The sequence below is a fragment of the Martes martes genome, assembly GCF_963455335.1.
Source record: "Martes martes genome assembly, chromosome: 7".
Lineage (NCBI taxonomy): Eukaryota > Metazoa > Chordata > Mammalia > Carnivora > Mustelidae > Martes > Martes martes.
Window position 1 is genome coordinate 87,035,013 of NC_137894.1, and position 23,318 is coordinate 87,058,330.

At 39.3% G+C, this 23,318-nt stretch overlaps 1 protein-coding gene across 1 annotated transcript in view; it reads right to left on the reverse strand.

Moving 5' to 3' along the window:
• FBXO33 (F-box protein 33) overlaps nt 1–12,255 on the reverse strand; it is a gene marked incomplete at its 5' end in the record, with an annotated part of 34,872 nt that extends 22,617 nt beyond the window's left edge. Inside the window, one exon of the mRNA XM_080809508.1 lies at nt 11,648–12,255. Coding sequence (XP_080665634.1) covers nt 11,648–12,255 — 608 coding nt within the window. The remainder of the gene's footprint in view (nt 1–11,647) is intronic.
• Between the last annotated feature and the right edge of the window lie 11,063 nt (nt 12,256–23,318).

The following is a 23,318-nucleotide window of genomic DNA, read 5'->3' on the forward strand; positions in this document are numbered from 1 at the left end:
ATTCATATGTGGGCCAGACTGAAGCATATTCAAAGAAGTAACGGGTTTATATGAAGCAGGAAGTGAAGGAGAAAAGAGTGAAAGGAAAATTCCAAGTGTCTTCAGAAAGGAAGACCAGGAATTTTCTGGGGCTATTTAACAAACTGATCCAAATTTACATAAGGCCTATGTGAACAGGACACTGTTTGAAAGTACTTTGTGATACAAGGCACTAAATAGCAAAGATAAGCCATGTTTTCAGAAAACAAACTATTCAAACCCTAGGTATTTTCTTTTTATTAAAAAGTATGAATCGGGGCCCCTGTGTGGCCCAGTTGGTTAAGCGGCTGCCTTCGGCTCAGGTCATGACCCCAGGGTCCTGGGATAGAGCCCTGCATTGGGCTCCCTGCTTAGCGGAGAGCCTGCTTCTTCTTCTCCCTCTACCTACCTCTCTGCCTACTTGTGCTCTCTCTCGCTGTCAAATAAATAAATAAAATCTTTAAAAAAAAGTATAAATCTTTAACACAAAAGGAAAACAAAATGAATAGAAATAGCCAATGGAAGACAAACCATAAAAGACTCAATCTCAAAAAACAGACTGAGGGATGCTGGGGCGAGGGGGGATGGGAGAGGGTGGTGGGGATATGGACATTGGGGAGGGTATGTGCTATGATGAATGTTGTGAAATGTGTAAACCTGGCGTTTCACAGACCTGTACCCCTGGGGATAAAAATACATTATATGTTTATTAAAATTAAAAAAAAAAAGAAATAGCCAATGGAAAAAATACTTTTAGACATATTTAGGGAGTAATTAAAAGGGCACTGTAATATCAGTTAAATAATTATGTCTATTTTTTATACTTACATTCTATTTCTAGAAGGTCTCCAGATAAAAATACAGAATCAGACTACTCATCATTTTCACTTCTCCCAGACTGGTCAACAGCAACATCATCCCTTGCCTGGATTACTGCAAAGGCCTCCTGACCCAGCCTGTTGCTTCTTCCCTTGTCCTACAACTATTCCCTACAAACTATTCCCAACACAGTATCTGGAATGTTCCTTTTTTTTTTAATCCTTTGAGTACAGCTGACATACAATGTTACATTAGTTCCCAGTGTACAAAATAGATTCAACTTCCCTATACATCATGCTATGCTCACCACAAGTGTAGCTACCATCTGTCACCACACAATGCTATTGCAGTATCACTGACTATATTCCCTATGCTGTGCCTATTATTATGACTTATTAGTTTCACAACTGGAAGCCTATATCTCCTATTCCCCTTTACCCATTTTGCCCATCTCTCCATCCCCCTTCCCTCTGGAAACCATCAGTTTGTTCTGTTAGAATGTACCTTTTGAAATATTAGAAACTGTCACTCCTTGGTTCAAAACTTTTTCATGGCTCCTCATCTCACTCATAGTAAAAGTCAAAGTCCTTACAAGAGCCTAATAAAGGGCTACTGATTACTACTTCATCTTCCCCTCTATGTGGTAGGCAGTGTTCTACAACCCAAGGCATTTCCTGCTATTTTACTTAAGCATGCCCCTGGTCAAAGTCCCACAGTAGAGCTGCTACTTACTCTAGGAATCACTTTCCAGAGAGACACAGAAGGCTGCTCCCTCCCTTCTTTTTCTCAAACTGATTGTGTGCACTTATCTTTTCAACAACACTTTCAACATACATATAATTTTCATAGACATATTTAAGTTGTATGTTTTACAGCATGCATACTGTAAATATGTATATTAAAATTCCACTAAAAAGAGTTATCTTTTTGCTTTTTAGCATAATAATTCCCCTGTGAATTAAACAACCATCACAACTTATGGTAGCCTTTTATAAAAACCTATACACATATAAGCATACCTCTGAGACTTTCTGGGTCTTGTTCTAGATCACTACAATAAAGCAAATATAATAAAGCCAAGTCAAAATGAATTTTTTGGTTTCCCAGTCAGTGCATATACAAGTTAGTTTTGCACTATATTGTAGTCTGTCAAATGTACAACAGCATCACATCAAAGTGTATATAACTCAATTAAAAAATACTTTATTGCCAAAAACCCATCAACTGAGCATTTACCTTTTTATTTTTTTTAAATTGGTGGAGGGTCTTACCTCCATGTTGATGGCTGCTGACTGATCAGGATTGTGGTTGCTGAAAGATGGGGTGGATTTGGCAGTTTTTAAAAATAAGACAATAAAGTTTGCCACATCAATTGACTCTTCCTTTTACAAATTATTTTTCTGTAGCATGCCAGGCTGTTTGATAGCATTTTAGCCACAATGGAGTCAATCCTCTCAAACCAGCCTGCTCCTTTATCAACTAAGTTTATGTAATATTCCAAATCCTTTGTTGTCATTTCAATAATCATCACAGCATCTTCACCAGAAACAGATTCCATTTCAAGAAACTACTCTCTTTGCCCATCGGTGGTAAGAAGCACCTCCTCACTCATTAAAGTTTTATCACGAGACTGCAGTGATTCAGTCACATATTCAGGCTCCACTTCTATTTCTAGTTCTTTTGCTATTTTTCCACCACCTCTGCAGTTACTACCTCCACTGAAATCTTGAACCCCTTAAAATCATCCAGGAGGATTGGAATCTTCTTCCAAACTCCTCTGGTGTTGGTATTTTGACTTCTTCAAGTGAATTATGACTGTTCTTAATGACATCTAGAATGGTGATTCTTTTCCAGAAAGTTTTCAATTTACTTTGTCCACATTATCAGAGGAATCATGATTTATGACAGCGATAGCCTATAATATGTGTTCTTCAAAAATAATACTTAGAAGTCAAAATTGCTCTTTGATCCATGGGCTACAGAATGGATATTGTGCTAGCAGTCATGAAAACAACATTGATTTCATCGTACAGCTCCATCAGAGCTCTTGGGTAAAAAGGTGCATTGTCATAAGCTACAATATTTTAAAAGGATTTTTTTTTTCTTCTGAGCAGTAGGTCTAAACAGTGGGCTCAAAATATTCAAAATATTACCATGCTGGAAACAGATGTGTTGTCATCCAGGCTTTGTTGTTTCATTTATAGAGCACAGGCAGAGTAGATTTAACCTAATTCTTAAGGGCCCTATGATTTTGGGAATGGCCAATGAGCACTGTTTTCTCTCTCTCTCTCTCTCTTTTTTAAAGATTTTATTTATTTATTTGACAGAGAGATCACAAGTAGTCAGAGAGACAGGCAGAGAGAGAGGGAGAAGCAGGCCTCCTGCTGAGCAGAGAGCCCGATGTGGGGCTCGATCCCAGGACCCTGGGATCATGACCTGAGCCGAAGGCAGAGGCCTTAACCCACTGAGCCACCCAGGCGCCCCCCCCCCCTTTTTTTTAAAGATTTATTTATTTGACACAGAAAGAGATAGCAGGAGAGGGAATACAAGCAGGGGGAGTGGGAGAGGGAGAAGCAGGCTTCCCCCCAAGCAGGGAGCCCAACACAGGGCTTGATCCCAGGACCCTGGATAAAGGCAGACACCCAAAGACTGAACCACCCAGGCACCCCTGAGCAGTTTTCAACTTAGAGTCACCAGTTGCATTAGCTCTTAATAAGAGAGTCCACCTGTCTTTTGTAGCTTTGAAGTGAAGCACTGATTTCTCCTCCCTTGCTTTGAAAGTCCTAGATAGTATTTTCTTCCAACAGTAGGCTGTTTTGTGTATATTGAAAATCTGTTGCTTAGTTCAGCCATCTTCATTAATTATCTTAGCTAGATCTTCTGGATATTTTGCTGCTGCTTCTGTATCAGCAACTGCTGCTTCACCATGTATCTTGATGTTATGGAGACAATTTCTTTCCTTAAACCTCATGAACCAACTTCTGCTAACTTCAAACTTTTTTCTGTAGCTTTCTCGCCTCTTTCAGCTTTCACAGAACTGAAGATAGTTAGGGCCTTGCTCTGGATTAGGCTTTGGCTTAATGGAATGTTGTGGCTGGTTTGATCTTCTATCCAGACCACTAAAACTTTCTCCATATTAGTAATAAGACTGTTCCAGTTATCATGTGTGTGTTTTCTGGGGTAGCAATTTTTTATTTATTTTTATTTTTTATTTTGAGAGAGAGAGAGAGAGAGAGAGAGAGAGAGAGAGAATGAGCTAAGGGAGAGGTGGAAGCAGACTCCCCACTGAGCAGAGAGCCCGACTCTGGAGCTTGATCCCAGGACCCCTGGACCATGACCTAAGCTAAAGGGAACTGCTTAACTGACTGAGCCACCAGGTTCCCAGCAATTTTAATTTCCTTTGAGAACATTTCTTTTGCATTCACAACTTGGCTATTTGGTACAAGAGGTCTAGCTTTCAGCCTGTCTTGGCCTTTGACATGCCTTCCTCACTAAGGTTCATCATCTTTAGCTTCTGATTTAAAGTGAGAGACATGTGACTCTTCCTCTCACTTGAGACCATTTCAAAGTTATGAAATGTCCTAATTTCAATATTGTTGTATCTCAGAGAGGCCTGAGGAGAAGGAAAGAAATGAAGGAATGGCTGGTCATTGGAGCAGTCAGAATACAACACTTACTGATTAAATTTCCTATCCTATGTGGAAATGGTTTGTGGCACACCAAAATAATTACAGTAGTAACATCAAAGATCACTGGCTGCAGATCACCATAACAAATCTAATAATAATGAAAAAGTTTAAAATACTGTGAGAATTACCAAAATATGAGACACAATACAGAGATACAAAGTGAGCAAGTACTGTCAGAAAAATGGTGTTGACAGACTTGCTCGACGCAGGGTTGCCACAAAACGTTAATTTGCAAATAAACCTGTCTGCCAAGTGCACTAAAGCAGAGCACAATAAAACAAAGTATGCCTGTGGTACTCATTGGGTTAGTTTGGTAGTTCTTTGAAAAAATACTAACCACCTATGAACCTAAGAAATATGCTTTAAGTTCTAACTACAGAAGGCTAAAGACCTTTCATCTTTTTCTGGGATTCTGCTGGACTATTTAGTACAACTGGGACCCAAAAGTTTGGTATCTTGGTCATAATGACCTTGTTCTCTCTTTTGTGGTTCAGAATTGGGGAACTTTATCTGTGGCAGTAACTTTGGCATGTTTTCTTATATTTTAGATGACCCAAAATTATTTCTTTGATGTAATAAGTAGTATCCGTGGAAAAATGCAAAACATAGCCATCCTGAACTAAAATTAATACAGCCAAGTCTAATCACCTATGAAAAAGTACATACACGAAAACTTGGTACTTGAAAAGAATGTTCCTAAAATGGTTAAAATCTTTCCCAGTACTGTAAAGGAGCTCATAAAATGTAACGTTTTCACTTTCTACACTGAGAAAAGCTAAAATAATCTACATCATTGCAAGAAATTCTTTCAGGTAAATTCTATTCTCAGTCCATTTTCAATACCAAGTGTGTGTAAATCTATGTAACACTTTTGATAACATATTTACTCTCACAAATGCTAATGAATTACCACAGCCAAATAAAACAAATAAAAACAAACACTTTAGAGAAATATTGTCCAATAGAACTCTCTGCCATGACAGCAATACTCTGTTCTATGCTGTTTATTAACAGAAGCCACTAGCCACATTCGGCTATTGAGTACTTGAAATGTGGCTAGTGTGACTAACATCTTTAATTTTATTTAAGAAATTAAAAATTCAAAAACTACGCATGACTGGTGGCTACCAAACTGTACAGCAGAATTTTGGGGATCAGAAATAAGTCATCAGCTTCTCACAGTATTCCTTATTAGTTTTATTAGGATCTGGTAACTAAAAGCAATCTCCTAGCATTTGGTTTACAATTCACTTACTTATTTACCTTCTAAGAAACACCATTATCCTCTCCAATCCCAGAGATTACACAAAAAAATTTAAATAAGACTGGCATTTAAGATTTTTATTGAACATGCTTAACATTACTAATGGCAAGAAAACTGAGTGATTCTTATGGAGTAATGAGAAAAAATATTTGATTTTCCCTTTTCTCTACATCTAAGCAGCAAGTCCTCTTGTCTCTACTTCCAAAATATATTCTGAATCTATCCACTTTTCTTCATCTCCACTGTTTCCACCATACTCTAAGCTACCATCATCTCTGTCTAGATTATTGAAAGTTTCCCAAATTTCCCTGTGTCCTCTGTTCTTCCCTCATAATTCATTTTTTTACACAGCAACCACAGTGAGTGTCTTAAAATGCAAATTAGATTACTCTTGCCCTTAAATATTTTTCAGTGATTGGGGCGCCTGGGTGGCTCAGTGGGTTAAGGCCGCTGCCTTCGGCTCGGGTTGTGATCCCAGCATCCTGGGATCAAGCCCCGCATCGGGCTCTCTGCTCAGTGGGGAGCCTGCTTCCTCCCTTCTCTCTTTGCCTGCCTCTCTGCCTACTTGTGATCTGTCTGTCAAATAAATAAATAAAATCTTTAAAAAAATTTTTTTTCAGTGATTTCTTTTATTCTTAGAATGTAGCTTAAACTTCATTCCATAAGCCCACGTAACTAATCCCATTCCTTCCTCCTTCTACATTTCAGAAAGCATCATGACACCCCTCCCACTTTCATTCTCATGGTCCTGCCATACTTTCTTTCCTACTGCTCCAATGGGGCAAAAATTTGTCTGGCCCAAGGCCTTGGTGCTTAGTGTTTTGTTTTGTTTTCCTGCTTAAAATGTTATTTGCCCAGATCTTTAGGTGGGTGACTTGTATCATTCACATTGCAGCTCAAATGTCCTTTTCATACATGTTTTCCCTTTCTAATGTTGCCACCTAGTCACTATTACATAGTCCTCTTTTATTTCACAACTGAAATAATCTTTCTTTCATTTATTTACTTGTTTCTTTCCTTCCCCTCTACAATGCTGACTCCATGAGAATGGGAAGTTTGTCTTCACTGTTTGGCAGATAGTAGGCTCTTAATATTTGGAGGAAAAAAACCAGATTTTTTAAAATAACTATCATTTTAGGCCCTAAGTAAATCAATTGAGTTGGGTGAGCTCTTTCAAGGCTGCCTTAGAACTAGCATAGTAAAATGGAAATAATTTAATAACTTCACTCAAAAGCTACTTCACAGCTTCATTTAAACAGAAAAAGTAATATTTTACTTTACCAATATTTTGCTGAGTTTTATTTCATATTCTCCATCTATCAGTTCTCAGTCATTGTAAGAATGTACCTATGGACTACAGAGAACCCTAATTCTTCTCAGCAGCCCTCCCAGGAGGTTAGTTTCTTTAACAGCTTAGGATCTCCTCCTTTCTCAATGGCCTATGGAACCACTTTATATTGTCAGATTTTAGGTAAGGAGTCTGTTGGATATGCATGATCTCACCTTTCTTCTCTATGGGCAATCACCTCTTGGACAGTATACACTGGTCAGAGTCCCGGTAGATTTTTTTTTTTTTTTTAAGATTTTATTATTTGAGAGAGACAGAGCGTACATGATCAGAGAGAGGGGCAGAGGGAAAGGGAAAAGCAGAGTACCTGTTCAGCAGGGAGCCTGATGCGGGGCTTGATCCCAGGACCCTGAGATCATGACCTGAGCTGAAGGCAGCCGCTTAACCAACTGAGCCACCCACACGCCCCAGAGCCCAGATATATTTTAACATTTATTATGCAAATTGGCTTTTTACACAAATAATGAAAGCTCTCAAAAGATGCTATCATTACATGTACTTACTACATTATGAGAGAGGAAGATATTTCAAGAAAAATAAGGCTGCGGGTTGTTGAATACAACACCTTCCAGGTACTTCCTACCATCTTAGATAATAATATGAAAAGTCCAAAGAATTTTTAATCTATTTTAAGATGCATTTTTAAATGGCCTCATCTGTTTTTGGATCTTGGTAGACTGATGCGGAGAAAATAATAAAAAGGGAAGATTTTCCTTCATTGCACGTGCCAATCAATAAGACAAAATCTAAGAATTACTAATGCAACTTATACTACTGAGAGGTTATGTAAGCAGGCATAGCCACGAAATAGTCAATGTACATATACGTAGCTGGGAGCTGTAGCCCAGATTTTTAACAAGAAAATCTCCCTTGTACAAAATCTCTCTGGCCTACTGCAGTACTTTTCTTTAATAAAAATACAGCCCCCAGGGTGCCAAGGTGGTTCAGTGAGTTAAGCGTTTGCTTTCAGCTCAGGTCATGATTCCAGGGTCCTGGGATTGAGCCCTGCGTTGGGCTCCCTGCTCAGCGGGAAGCCTCATTCTCCCTCTCCCTTTCCTACTGCTTGTGTTCCCTTTCTCGCTGTGTCTCTCTCTGCCAAATAAATAAAATCTTAAAAAAAAAAATACATCCCCCCAAATTAGAATTTCATCCAATAAAGCTCAATGTAAAAATACTTACACAGTCCAGAAAAGCATAAACTGGATGATGATAATGTACCTATGTCTGCTGTTTAAAAATAAGTATTTTAAGGGACGCCTGGGGGCTCAGTCCGTTAAGGGTCTGCCTTTACTCAGGTCATGATCCCAGGGTCCTGGGATTGAGTCCCACATTGGGTTTCTTGCTCAGTGGGGAGCCTGCTTTTCCCTCTGCCTGCCACTCTCCCTGCTCGTTCTTTATTTCTCTGACAAATAAATATATAAAGTCTTTGAAAAAAATAAGTATTTTTAGTGATTGAGTCTATTAACTATTATCATAAATCTTATTATCCACAAATTCATTTTTCTTAAGTAGTCAAATACAGCATTTCAACAGGCAGTACTCAACAACCAAATTAAATCCTAAAAATGAATATTTACATGTGTTGTTTTGAACTTTTAAGAACAATTTCTTATGGAACAACTGCAGAAGAAATTCAGCCTATTTAACTTATAATACAGTTGAATGAGAAACATCTATTGCATTTCAGTTCTTACTTTCTGTTTCTTATAATACTGGCAGATATTGTAGCCTCCCATAAGGAAGGGAACTCTGAAACCTAGAGGACTGTGTTTCGTCCTTTGAGAGGCATTTCTGCACCTCTTTGATCTTCATCAGTTGTTCCTAACATCTAACATATCTGTAAAGAAGCTACAGTCATTCTGAGAGAACATGTGCATATGAAACCCAGGAATCAAGCAAAAACTAAAGATTATTCTCTTGGAAGAGTACCCTTGAAAAGTTCCCACAATCCAAGGTTATAGTTTTAGTTCTTTTCCTGGGGGACATGAAAATATTTGGAACACAACAAAGTAACAGTCTTGAGTTGTATAGATTATATAAAGGAAATTACCACAAAGCCTGGAAGCATCAGGCTTGTGAACTGTTAGGTTTTATACCCTCCTTAGTAGTTAGGAATAATGGCAGAAATCATAAACTAAAATTGCTGTAAATTTAACTTGGAAGTGTAAAAAAACAGTATCTAATGTTCATTTTTCTCATTAGTTAGTAAATTTAATGGTTTTGGAAAACCCAAAAAACACTAAATGAAATTGGTTTTTTCTTCACTGAACCTGAGTCTATAGTTTAAGTGCTTATGGAAGGTAACAGGTATAAGCTTTAACAAAATTACCAAATAAACCACTTGATCTAAAACATTTCAAATTTGTTAAAATTGAAAGAAAACTACTCCCGCTTATGTTTTTAATATTCATGGTAGCACTTTCAATATTATTAGAATATCTCAAGACATTTTCAAAAATAAAGGTTAATTTAACTTATTTCCAAACATATAATCTATTTTTAAAAACCCTTTGACGTATCACTAGTACAGATAATACATGTAATAATACTACACTTTAATTTCAGACACACACAATGAATGTGCTACCAAAGCAGCACAACACACAGTACCACCTTTCCTAGAAAAAGACAAGAAAACCTTAAAATCAGAGATAACAGTGTGTTGTATTTGTATAGAAGTAATAGCTGACCCAAACAGGCAGGCATAAGGTGACATTATAGACAGGTAGATTGGGATGATAATAAAAGTGGTAGGTACACTTTTGTTATTTATACCTCAATAAAGCTGAAAAAAAAAGTGGTAGGGGTAAGGAAAGGAGGAAGAGAAGAATTATACACAAAGGAAAGAGGTGATATATCACTACTTGCCTATAGAACGTTTTCCATCCAACCAACCAGTTATTAAAACACAGACAAGAAACTAGGCACTCTATAAGGCTTGTTCGTACTTGGACCAAAGTCATGCTCTTTTTTTTTTTTTTGGATGGTTGCTCAGAGGTACCATCTGATCTCAGAACAGAAAAATCTAATTAGTACTCACTGAATTCACTCCCACTCTTGGTCTCATCAGTAGTTTAAGGGCTCAGTGACTCTTAATCTTTTAAACTCCGGGTCATTTGGTCCTCTAGTCATATTTTCAACTCTGAGAGTCTCCAATTTATAGCTTCAAACAGCCTCTCTTGCTACATACAAGCAAAGTAAGAAAATGGAACAGCTTGGTGTGAAAAGCTGGGGAAATACACAGGCCACTGGAATGATGGAGTTGTGCTCCAGGTACAACTTGGAGCTACATTCTTATCTCTCACTCTTTTGATTCAGAAACAGAATTTATATTAAATCAGTACCTGCTCTTGTACAAAAATGATGCTGTATGACAATGTGTACATCGCTTGACCCTGTTAAGTGTCAGTTTTCTTTCTATAAAATAGGGATAGTAGCTGCCTTGCCTAACTCACAGGGTCACTGAAAGGATCAAATAAGATAGTGTACTTGTAAACTGCTCAACTATTATTACTATATAATAATTGCTATATAATATAACTATTATTAAAAGTTGCTCCTTTTAGAACTTTTCCCTGACGAACAGTTCAATTGTAAGGCTAGTTAGAACATCCAGATACAAAAAAATTAAATTAATAGGATTTTGGAGAGGATGACAAATTAAGGACAATATTGATAAAGATAACAGGTCAGAACATAGGACGTTAGTCCCAGAATTACAATAAAGTCCTGATGCAAAACCAGGACAGTTACGTGCTTACTCTTTGCAGACACTGGGCAGTTCCCCCAGCACACACAAACACTAAGCTGTACTGTGCTACTTTTAAGGTGAATCACTGGAGACAAGTTGAGTCTGGAGGTGCAAGGGGAGGGACTTCCAACCCCAATGATCAGGCTCTTCCCCCATCCCTTTAACAAACACTCCTCCTACTCTTTGTGCCTGGCCCAGTTAATGAAAACTATTCCTGGGAAGAAAATGGCTGTCAAAGATTTCTTTTAGGGAGAGTCTTGTAACTATGAGACACTAGTAGCATACCTACTTCTTCCCCCCATCACGAACTATTCTGAGTGGACAGGTTCAGAGTCAGTAAAACCAGGTTATATTTTGTTTCTCTCAAGACTCGCAGGGCTCACCCCCGACCCCGCCTCCCGCCCCAAGCTTCAGCTCTCTCATCTGTAAGATGAAGAATGACGGCGCCTGTCAGCTCCATCCCATGGCCACAGAGAGGATGAACGAGACAGTGCTTGAAAGGCACCAGGAGTGGTGTCTGGCAAACACCAAGTCCATCACTGATTATAAAGTATTATGTGTCCCGTTATGCCCTCCCACCTCAAGGAAATCGCCGGGTTGGAACTGACACCCGCAGTGACTGAAGAAAGCAACGCTAAATCCAGCCGGGCGTATCCGCACTGAATCTATTTCGGGGTGCGAGGTAGGAAGCGATAAGAGGGCCCGGAAGTAGGGGATAGGGGAAAGGAGGATGGATGGAAGGTCCATGATAAGCCTACCTGTTGTTCCGGATGCTGACCAGCACACACAGCACCAGCTCTAAGTAGGTGCGCAGCACTTCCAGCCAACGGGCTGAGAGCTGCAGGGCCTCGACTTCTTCCCCGCCAGTCCCGGTGTCCGCGCCGCCTCCGTCGCCCGGGCCGCCGCCACCGCTCAGATAATTCTCAGCCGCGAACTCAACACGCAGCTCTCGCACGAACCAGCCGCACTTACGCATGAGGAATTCGAGCCGAGGCTGCTCAGTAGGGGAGACGCGGAGACAGATGCGGAGCTGGGGCCAGAGAGCAGGGTAGAAGAGGCACTCCCGCCAGTGCGAGCAGGAAGCTGAGGCCCGCAGCCGGTCGGGCGCGGGCAGGAAGGAGAAGATGTGCACGATCAGCTCGCTGGGCAGCGACGCGGCGCCTGCCGCCTGCCCGCACAGAGCCATCCGGCCCAGCCGCCGGCTGCCAGCCCCCGGCCGCCCCCGCAGTCCCCGGAGCAGCCCCCGCAGCCGTCGCAGCTGCTGCAGCCGCAGCCGCTGCCGCCGCCACCGCGCCACTCGGGCGGCCCCGGCTCGGGTTCGAGCTCCCGGCGGTCGGGGCTGCGGCACTGACAAGAACAACAACATCAATGACAAGGAAGAAGGGGGCGGAACCGTCGTGGGTCTTGGCGGAACCAAGTGCAGCAGAAGTTGTCAAGAGGGGGGATGGTCTCTGAAAGGGTAGCTTCCAGATAGCTAGCTTCGGGCCCCCTAAACTGTACTCACGCGAGTCCAAGGCCTACATACTCAGTAACTTCAAAACCCTCGCTTGTAATGTTTAGAGCCCAGAAAGTGGCAGAACTTATCGTAAAGAAACGGCAGACTTCCCCGCGCTTGGAGGCGGAGGCAGAGCAGTGGTAGAAGCTGAGTTTGACGTCACCGGTGGTGGGAGGAGCCCTGCGAGGAGGAGTGCGACTTCCGGAAGAGAGGAGCGCCCGGTTGCCGGTAGGGAAGGGAGACGCGGCACGTGACTTCTGACGCACGCAGGCCGGCGGGGCGGGGCGGGAAGTGCGGTTGTTGCCGGCGCTAGGCGGCTCATCCCATCTCTTAGTGGCGGCTGAGTCCCATCAAGTGTGTAAGTCAGTTAGTTAATTTGAACGTTCAGGCGGTGGCAGTGGCGGAACTCGGGTCAGTGCGAGGGGTCTCGAAGTTTCTCAGTTGCAGGGCCGAGGACTCAGCCAAAGTGTCGGCGTGCGTGGTGTTTCTGAGCGGACCCGCCCAACCAGAGTACTGTTAAGAGTTTATGAGAGAGAGCGCCACTAAGGAGAGGGAGCGGGCGGACTAACTCGGACGGGCTGTGTGGGGAAATGAGAAGCGCGGCGCTGGGCGACCGAGAGCACAGACCGAGGCCGCAGGCGGACCATCCTCACTGGTCCGCTCGTGCGAATGACCTCTGCGAGCACCTGGTCTCTGGGGAAGGAGTGAGGACAGCGCCACCCTTTGGATTTTGAGGGGGAGAGGGAAGTAAAGGCAGATGAGTTCTATCTCCGGTTGACTAGCAACCTCTTCTCCGGGATTTGAGGGACGCTCGGAGTGCCCGGTTCTGAGGTTTAAAGGCACTAGTTGAAAAGAAGCTGATGGTTATGGTATAGGTTTTCTTAGTTTGGCGCCCGTAATTTCAGAGAAGGATTTTTAAAACAATGTCCCTTAACTTGATCACAACTTGGGAAGTAGTTAACTGATTGTAAAGGACGATGAAGTCAGAAAGGAATAAGTGATTTTTATGTAATAATTGAGGATTGCTTTAGTGAGGCTGCCGCTTCAGAGCCTTCACTATGATCTTGGAAAAGCCTTGTTCTTTTAGTAAACACCAAGAAGCTGTTCTAGATATTTTTAGCTCTTTGGAGGTAAAACTCTCCATTCATGCTGCTTAAGATGACTTCTGGTGCCTGTGTGCATATCCCAAACGATGTTATGTTGTTACCTGTAAGTTCTCATCAGCTAAGTACCTGTAAGAAAAAAAAGCCATCATTCGTGGTAGGTCAGTTCTCTGAACCTCTGCGTGCGGGTGTTCTGTGTAATTATTATACCTTATGAATAATGAGCACTTATGGAAGCAGCAGTGAATTTAGGAATTTGAGACTTGGATTTTAATTTTTTTATTTCTTAAACTCACTGAAGTATTTTGAAATGAACCATAGACCTCTAGATATACTAAGACCTTCAGTATGCATCTCCATAAAACCGTACTTAACTATATAACAAAAATATTATCACACTTTAAATAAGCCCTTAATGTTATCTAGTATTCTAATATCTAATATTATAAGTCTTCACATTTATCCATTTATCTCCCAAATGACCTTCACAGCTGTTTTATCCAAACCAGAATCCAGTTAAAGACCACATTTGTTTTTGTTTATGTATTTCAGGTCTCTTAATCTATAATAGTCATCCCCCAACACATTTTTTTTTTCCTCTCTGATTAGCTGAATAGAGGATATTTATTATCCCATAAAATATCTTCTCGTTTATAATTGTTTGACTATTTTCTCGTTTATAATTGTTTTCTATTTTCTCTTTGTTTAGCTTAGCTCTCTAGGCCTTGAATTTCTAATAAACCTGAACATTAATGGTACAGGTTTGATTAAGTTGGTGACATCTTGAGCTACCTCCTAAATTTATGTTTTGTTTTTCTCATTAAAACTAATCTCTAAGGTGTTATTTGGCTTCCTAAAAATGTCTAACTCTCCCATCAACCGTTCACTTAATGCCCTTAATAATAATTAATAATTCTTGCCTGAATCACAATTTTATTACAGGTTGCAAAATGGTGGTTTCTAATTCTTTAATTTCATCTATCTTTATTAATTTGCATTCTTCTGGATAGTAGAAGCTTTCTTTTATAAACTGACAACATTTAGTTACTCCAAAATACAGCTTCTGTTGGAGAGTTAGAAAAAAAATGCTTAGTTCGTTTTCTTTTATTACCAATTTTGAAAGTAAGTTTTAGGACCTCAAGGAGCAATAAATGAGTTTTTCTAGCTTTTATTTATTTATTTTTTGAATATCGTGTACTTATTGATTTTTGGTATATTTTAATTGGTTATTTATTTTTTTAAATATTTACTTATTTAAAGAGAGACAGTGTGAGCAGGGGGAGGGGCTGAAGGAGAGGGAAAGAGTCTCAAGCAGACTCCATGCTAAGTGCGAGCCCATCCGTGAGGCTTGATTTCAACCCTGACATCAGGACCTGAGCCAACATGGAGTCAGAAGCTTAGTCCACTGATCTACCCTAGTGCCCCTAGTTATTTTTGATTCACAAATTTGGTGCTTTTAGAGTGCCTTTAAAATAATTCTATGTGATTATTATTATTATAATAAAACTCCTTGAGCATTTTTAATAGATGCTACACTGGACTAGGTTGGAGAGTGAGGCTAGATTTTTATCATTTTTTGGTTTTGCTATGATCTAGCTAGGTGATATTTAAACAATTTGCTTAACCTTTTTGGGCCTTATTTTCCCCATCTCTATAGAGATTTTGGATAAGGTTCCCTGCAGCTCTGATATTCTCTGAGTTAAAAAGAAGACAAAACTTTAGACGTATTTTACATATCATAAAATTAACCCATTTGAAGTATACAAGTTAGTGATTTTTAGTAATTTTAATAAATGGTGCAGCCATCACTGTAAGTCAGTTTTAGAACATTTCCATCCCTTTAATAAGATACCTCATGCCCATTTACAGCTAATTCCCACTCTTACCCTCAGACAGCTACAAATGCACTTTCTGTCTCTACAGATTTGCCTTTTCTGAACATTTCATTTTGACAGAATCATACAATATATGATTTGTGTCTTCTTTCACTTAGCATAATGTTTTTGAGGTTCATTCATGATGTAGCATGTGTCGTTAATTCACTCTTTTTTATTGCTGAATAGTATCCCCCCCTTTTTTTGTTTTTGTTTTGTTTTGTTTTTATTTCGTTTGTCAGAGAGAGTGAGCACAGGCAGGCAGAGGCAGAGGGAGAAGCAGGCTCCCTGCTGAGCAAGGAGCCCCATGCGGACTCCATCCGAGGATGCCGGGATCATGACCTGAGCCGAAGGCAGCTGCTTAACCAACTGAGCCACCCAGGCGTCCCTCCCCGCGCCCCCTTTAAAAAAAAAAAATCTGTGTATTCACCAGTTGATGGACATTTAGTTCCCAGATTTCGGCTGTTATGAGTAACATTTCTCTGAACGTCTTTTGTGGATATGTGTTTTCATTTCTCTCTCATTTAATTTCTCTCACCTAGGAAAGTGCATGGTATGTTGTATGGTAGTCCTACGTAAAACTTTCTGAGACACTGTCAAACTGTTTTCCAAAGTGGATGTATCATTTTCCTTCCCAGAAGCAATGTATGGGGGTTTCTGGGCTCTGACTTTTTGATGATCTTGAGATATCCTCTGATTGAGATTATTTTTCCTTATTCTTAGCATTTTGCTAGAAACTGCATTTTTCTCGGATACCATTGGTACTTAGTTTTTAATTATTAGAAATTGTTCCTAAAGGAAATAAAAATATATCAATCTGCTATAAAATAAAAGCTTTTCATTTTTTTTTAAAGATTGTATTTATTTATTTGACAGAGATCACATGTGGGCAGAGAGGCAGGCAGTGAGAAGATGGAAGCAGGCTCCCCACTGAACAGCAAGCCCGATGTGGGACTCCATCCCAGAACCCTGAGATCATGGCTTGAGCCGAAGGCAGAGGCCCAACCCACTGAGCCACGCAGGTGCTCCAAAGCTTTTCATTTTTTATTATTTATTTATTTATTAATTATTTTTAAAGATTTTATTTATTTATTTGACAGACAGAGATCACAGGTAGGCAGAGAGGCAGGCAGAGAGAGAGGAAGGGAAGCAGGCTCCCTGCTTAGCCAAGAGCCCAATGTGGGGCTCCATCCCAGGACCCTGGGATTATGACCTGAGCCGAAGGCAGAGGCTTTAACCCACTGACCCACCCAGGTGCCCTGAAAAGCTTTTCATTTTTTAAAAAATATTTTTACTTTCATGTTAAATGAAGAATGGTTGTAATACTATTGCTAATGAAAATAAGCTAAGACATGAATTAATAAGATATGGTTCTTGCCTAGTCACCATAATAAAACGGTAAATTCCAGTGATGGGATACAATTTGTTTATTTTATTAAGCCAACATCTTTAACATTAATCAAATATTTATTGGGAATGTATATTCTTAGCATGTTAATTTAACAAGTTAGATTATTTCTCTTCACATTTATGTATACTAAAGTATAAACTTTTTGATAAACCGACAAAATTGACTTCTAAACAGCAGAATGAAATTGCATTTTGTGAAGTTATAATGTCTGAATTCAGATTCAAAGTGTGGGAGGAAGTACTGACGTTATAAAGCTCATAAATACTCAGTAGTACTAAGCTCCTGGTTCCAAAAGTGGCATATTGTTACTATAGCAACTACCCATACTTTTTTGGATCTGAAACCCAGGCAACGAATGGTGGATAAGACTATAACATCAAGATAGATATGTGCCCTGGTGGGTTGATGTGGTTTGATCTGTTGTTGGTCAAGTGTTTGTTCCATTTTTCTTATTATGTTTATTATGATTGATTCAAGTTTTATTCAAGTTATCTTAATTTGTATTAATGTATTTTTTTGAAGAGAAATGGAACATTTAGTTTTCTTATATTTTCTAACATGCCACACTGAGTGCTTTTTCTGTTAGGTTATTAGGATATCATTGTTTGGCAAGTTGTCAAACAGTAGTTAAAAATATATAACTTTTTTATGCTGAATCATTTGCAATATTATAACAGAAAAAAAAAACACATGACAGATTTTATTTTAGCTACATCATGAAAAGATGCTCAAGACTATCAGTGAATGTGCAAACTGCCTAAATGGAGACATCTTTTGAAAAATGTTTTTTTTCTGAACAAGGTTTGGGTTTCAGATACTGTTGGCAAATAGAGATGACATAACTTCCTTCCAATTATCTCTTAGCATGCGTCCATAAATTTACTTAGAGGCCCAGGAGCCTCCTGGGAAAATAGAATTGGGAACCTGATTTTCTTTTCTCTCCATCCTTGTCTGCTGGATTGGAATGGTTCCTAGTGAGGTCATATTACAGGAAAAAGAAATGAGGGATTGAAGGGAATTTATCTTTAGGGTAGGGAAAGTCTGCCCTGGTGAGTTGCCTGCAGGACAAAGGGTCAATTTTTTCCCCCTCTAGGTACACCATGTTGCTGATAGCAGAACTTACCCTAACCAAGCCACTCACAAATTTGTTGTACAGGTTTTTGAATTGGAAGATCTGTATCCATAAAGCAGGAATCGATAGGTCATACTCTAAGTGAGACAGAGGCAGTGAGAGAAGAATTGGGTCCTGAGTCATGTGATAGTGAGTGAGGAGGATTGGAACTTACCAGAGGATACTTCCCCCACTGGGAAAGTTGAAAGTTTCTACATTTTCAGAAGACACTAAAATACTAATTTTTTAAAAAGATGAAATGTCCTGATTGCTAGCTCATTCACATTAGAAACATTCTGTGGACTAAACCAAACCAAATTTCCTGTAGGATACGAGGTTACAACTTCTTTATCTAAGAGCTCTCATACATGTGGTCTGGAGCCACTTTGTCTTCTAATAGCAGGCCTACTAGGTAATTCCTGTGCTTTTAGGTCCACTTCCAGAGCTGTTTTTTTCCTCCATTCATACCTTTTAGAATTTAAAGAAAAAAAAAAGGTTTAGCATGTTTATTTTATAGCATTACTGGTTTCTTGCCTTTATTCAAGAGCAGAATGGGTGTTTTACCTTGTGTTGCTAAAAATTTATTAAAAACTAAGTATTGCTGTTTTTGATGCAGTAGATTCAACCAATAGAGTTCCTTGGCTTCTCGTTAAAATCAGTAACTGTTTGATATTAATGGTTTTAGTTGGAGTTGTATAGCTTATGTTGTAGCATCCCACAATGGGGTACATAGGACTTTTACTCAAGGGGCACTGTCTCTAATTAATCATCTTAATTGGATTCCTTTGGTTGCTTAAGTAGTTTAATCAGGGAACTCTTTCTTTCTTTCTCTCTTTCCTTTCTTTTCTCATGGAAACTATAGGGAGTTTAGAGGACAACCATAAACACACATCAGAGCATACCTGAGCCTCCCAGGGACTCCAAGGGGGAAATAAAAACAGCTTACTCTCTTCATCTCCGAGTTCAGTAGTCTCTTTTTTCTGTAGGGTTTCTTCGCTTTTTCTTTTGCCCAGGGCCCCAAACTGCTGGCTCTTTCTGGTCTACAAGGTCTTCTATCTCAAGTATCCACTTTCATTTGCAAATTTGTCCTTTGTTTCCACCTGAAAATCTTGAGAGATTCTGGGTTATCTGGGTCTAGAATACTAAAAAAGTTGGTGGCATTTGTATTGATTAAAGCAAAGTGTTCCTGCTGTTAACTTTAAAAATAAAATTGCCAGTTATTTTATGAGCAAACAACAAGCAAATTATGGCAAACCTGTATTGGCAGGACCTGAAAAGGGAGAGGAACACTCTTCTGCGGACGAAAGGGGGAAGTTGGGAAGACTGTTAAAACAAAAAGTCCACTTTTAAAACAAAAAGTAGTAACCTGGGAGTTCGAAGTATAGTGGCTTTTCATTGGCTAAGCTGTAACTGTCTCTCATTGGCTGGGCTGTTACCAGTGGAGGAAAGGCTTTCTGCAAACTCTTTCTAGGGCAGTGGAGTAGTATCCACAGTAGTATCCAGGGGTCCATCTCTTCCTGTTGGATTTGCAATTGATTATGAGTGGTAGGGCATGAGAACTCCTTTGTGGAACCTCTGACTCTATTTTAGTGAGGTTTCCATTAATTAATTTTCACCTTGCCCTAGCCCAATTAGCTGAATTTAGGAGGATGAAGTAATGTGCTGACTCTTTGTACAGATGGATATGGGGATTACAGATGAAGAGGGGAAGCTTTCTTCAGAACAGGGTGTGGGCCAGCAACCACTCTGAAATCTATCCAGTAGAGTGGGTACCATGGCTCAGTGACTTTTTATGCAGAGATGTCTTGCACTCTGTATTGAACAAAAATGCCCTATGTTGGTAACTGACCTTTTATTTATTTATTTATTCATTCATTTATTTATTTTTTTAAAGATTTTATTTATTTATTTGACACACAGAGATCACAAGTAGGCAGAGAGGCAGGCAGAGAGAGAGGAAGGGAATCAGGCTCCCCCTGAGCAGAGAGCCCAATGCGGGGCTCGATCCCAGGACCCTGGGATCATGACCGGAGCCGAAGGCAGAGGCTTTAACCCACTGAGCCACCCAGGCACCCCAATAACTGACCTTTTAGATAGCTATTGACTAGTTTTCAAATAGTTTCTTTGGTTTTCCTTAGTGCTGGAATACCCACTAGACTTTTCCAGGTCATTCCAGGTTGAATAGCTGTAAGACTTTGTCATGAAGACCTGTATACTTCATGGTCAGTTACTGCAATATTCTCATTGCAGAATTTAATATTTAATCCTTTGGGAAAATCTCTTAAGCCTATTAGGTGCTGAAAAGGAGAAATGAAGTGAATATTTTCATACAATAACATTAATTGGAGTGTTACTTTGCTCCAGGGCAAAGGGGAGCTTTGCCAGGTCCGACTGTAATCAGTTTTAGAGGCTGAGGAGTACTATGTTGAGGATTTTGGATTTTGAGATTGTTCTCTTGTTCTACTGGGAAGAGTGCCATGTTTGATTGTGACGTCTGTCATGGCTGCAGTTCTTGACCTGAATGACCTATATTTTCTGTCCCCAGTCTGAGTTAATTATTGTCTAAATGATACAATATATTAGTGCTTGTTTTCTGCTTTCCTTTTGTTATTTGTATAATACATTCTTCAGTGGATTGTATTTGTGCCAATTCCTTATATTGTGAGTAGTGGCATATCCCGTAAGTATTAAATTTTATAAGTAACTTTTCTCAAATTAAGAATTTTTAAAAGCCAAAGTGATATCAAATAAATTTTTCAATATAAAAATTTGTTGGCTCTTAACTGGATTCTTTAGGAATATGAACTGCTACTTGTATTGAATATTAGTAGGGGAGCAGTGGGGTGAGGGAAACTCATACTTTTATACCACAAAGAAAATACAATAAATTTTCCATTCGCTTGAAGGATAGAGTTTCTTTCATGATATTTACTTTCTATACAGGAAGATTTTAACATTTCTAAAATCTAGTTTTTATGCAAGAAGTTTCTAGTAGAAAGTTCATTTTTTTTTTTTTTTTGGTTTAACTGAAGTAATGCATGAACATGGTAACAACAACAACAAAATACTTTTGATGAGAAATAGTTTTTCATTCCTTTCCTGCCACTGTCAGGCCTACTTCCAGAAACAAACGTTTTGAATTATTTGGGTGTTTTGTTCTTCAGGTAACTTTAAGTGACATGCTTTTCCCGCATTCCTTGATTGATTAAACATCATCTGTCTACTTCCTCTTATAAAAGATGAAGACTTAGTTTAATTAATTACTCCTCCATTTTCCCCAATCTTTTGACTAATATTTGATAATTAATTATGAGTTTAGTTTTTCTCTTGGTTCTTAGATTAATCAGTTTTCGCTGCACAGTGTCACATTCTTTTGTGTACAGGAGGGTAGATTATGGCAGATTAGATAACTGTTCAGCACTTACTCACTCCTCTCTCATCTGTTGTCAAGGGAAGAGTATAATTTCCCCTCTACCCCCATTAATGATTTTAGGCTTGGTCTCACAACTTGTTTGGCTAAGAGAATGTAGGAAGTGACTTTGCACCAGTTTTGAGTGTAGGCCTTAAGAGGCATTAAATGTTTCTAATTTGTCACCCAGGGAGTTTCCAACCTTTGTATAAAAGAACATGTCCCAGTCATTTTTTGGCCCCCATTGAGCCCTTGATGGAGAGACATGGAGAAGATGTCAACTTGACCTACAGTGTGAAACAGAGCTTCCTCAATTCACCTAAAGAATTTATTTCTAAGTGAGAAATATATGCTTATTTTATGTATGCTACTGAGATTTTGTGCTTGCTTATTTTGCATAAAAAACTGATTGATATAAAAATGGGTACCTAGAAGTAGAGTGTTGCTGTAACAGAAATTAAAAATATGTGTCATTTGTTTTGGGACTGGGTGGTCAATAAGATAACTATTATAGAAGGCTGGAAAAAATGGTAAACTGTATTATGTAGTAGCAAAAAATTTGATAAAACTGTTGTCTGTAGTAACATAGAAGACAGCAGATGTAACTAATGAAGTTAGTATTGGGCAAGGAAATTTCAAGGCAGAATACTGAGAACATGAGCTGGTTGCCTATAACCTTACAGGATAAGGTACAAGAACAATTCAGTCTACCGTATCTGACCTCTTGGTCCTGATTATTCATATCACTCCTATTCCATTTGCCTAGTTTGTGATCTTAATATGTATGTATGGTGGACCATGCCAGTTGGCAGTCTTTCCTTTAGTGTTGGTGGACAGAAAGCTGTGAGGCTGCTGGTCTTCCAAATGCCACAAAGAGGAACGCCTGTCTCTGAGTCACTAAAACCATAGTGTAAAGTTGATTTTTATGATGATGTTTTTTCCTCCCTCTCTTTTTTCCTTTTAAGAGAAGGACTCTAATTAATAAGGTACAAGTTGCTGAAACAAATAAACCTGAAAATTTCCATTTTTAATAAAATAGTTTTTTACTTGTTTAATGGTTCAGTGAGGACCTTCCTTTCAGCAGGCAGCTTTTCTCCGCCTGCTGAGAATTCCGTCTGTCTTGAGGTTCTGTGATCTTTAAAATGCCTTGTGATTCTCTGTCTTCTCCTACTTGAAGGGGCAAAGAATGGAGAAGGCACTTGATTGCCTTGGTAAATAAATGGCATTATTTCTCCTTATATTCCATCAGCTAAAACTAGTCACATGTACCTACCTACTTGCAGGAGGGTCTGAGAGATGCTATTTTTGGCTAAGCATTACTTCTTAGGGACATATTTATACTGTAGGAGGAGTTGTATGCATTTTGGTCAACAGATGGCCATCTTTGCTGCAAAGGAGAATTATACTCTTACTGTTTTTAGCTGGGGGTAAATATTAGGCTCCTTGTATGCTTTGTGGGTGTAGTTGGAGGAGGAGGGTAGGTGGTATATTTGATTGGCACAATTTTTCTCTACTGAGGTCTTCAATTAATCTCTGTTCTTAGCCACTCTTCTCACCCCTTTCCTTATATTCCTTAGGGAACAAAGTGACTCTGAGCTTAGAATCTCACTGGGCTTCCAGTGAGCAGGTCAGCTGTCACCTCTGTTGCAACTTCCTCCTAATATTTTATGTTCTGTTTAAGCTGTCAGTATTCTTCTGTCTACTTTTTATCTTTCAGAAACTTGTTGAAATCTCTTGCTGGCCAATGACCAACTCTTTCCAAGCTGAGTTCTTCTTACTGTTATACAGGCTTAAGTATCTATACATTGTTTTTTATTTTAATCTTCAGGAGTTAGGTGAAGTAAATATAGAATATTTTCAATTAGTACTTCTAATAGAATTTTAATTATTTTTTAATATGTGCTGCTTAAGGAAGATGCATTTACTATCCACCATGGGCTGAGCACTTCTCTAGGTTCTATAGGATTTGTGAAAAAGTATAATGTATGATCCCAGCCAGTGAAGAATTTCTACCTGCTCCACTCCA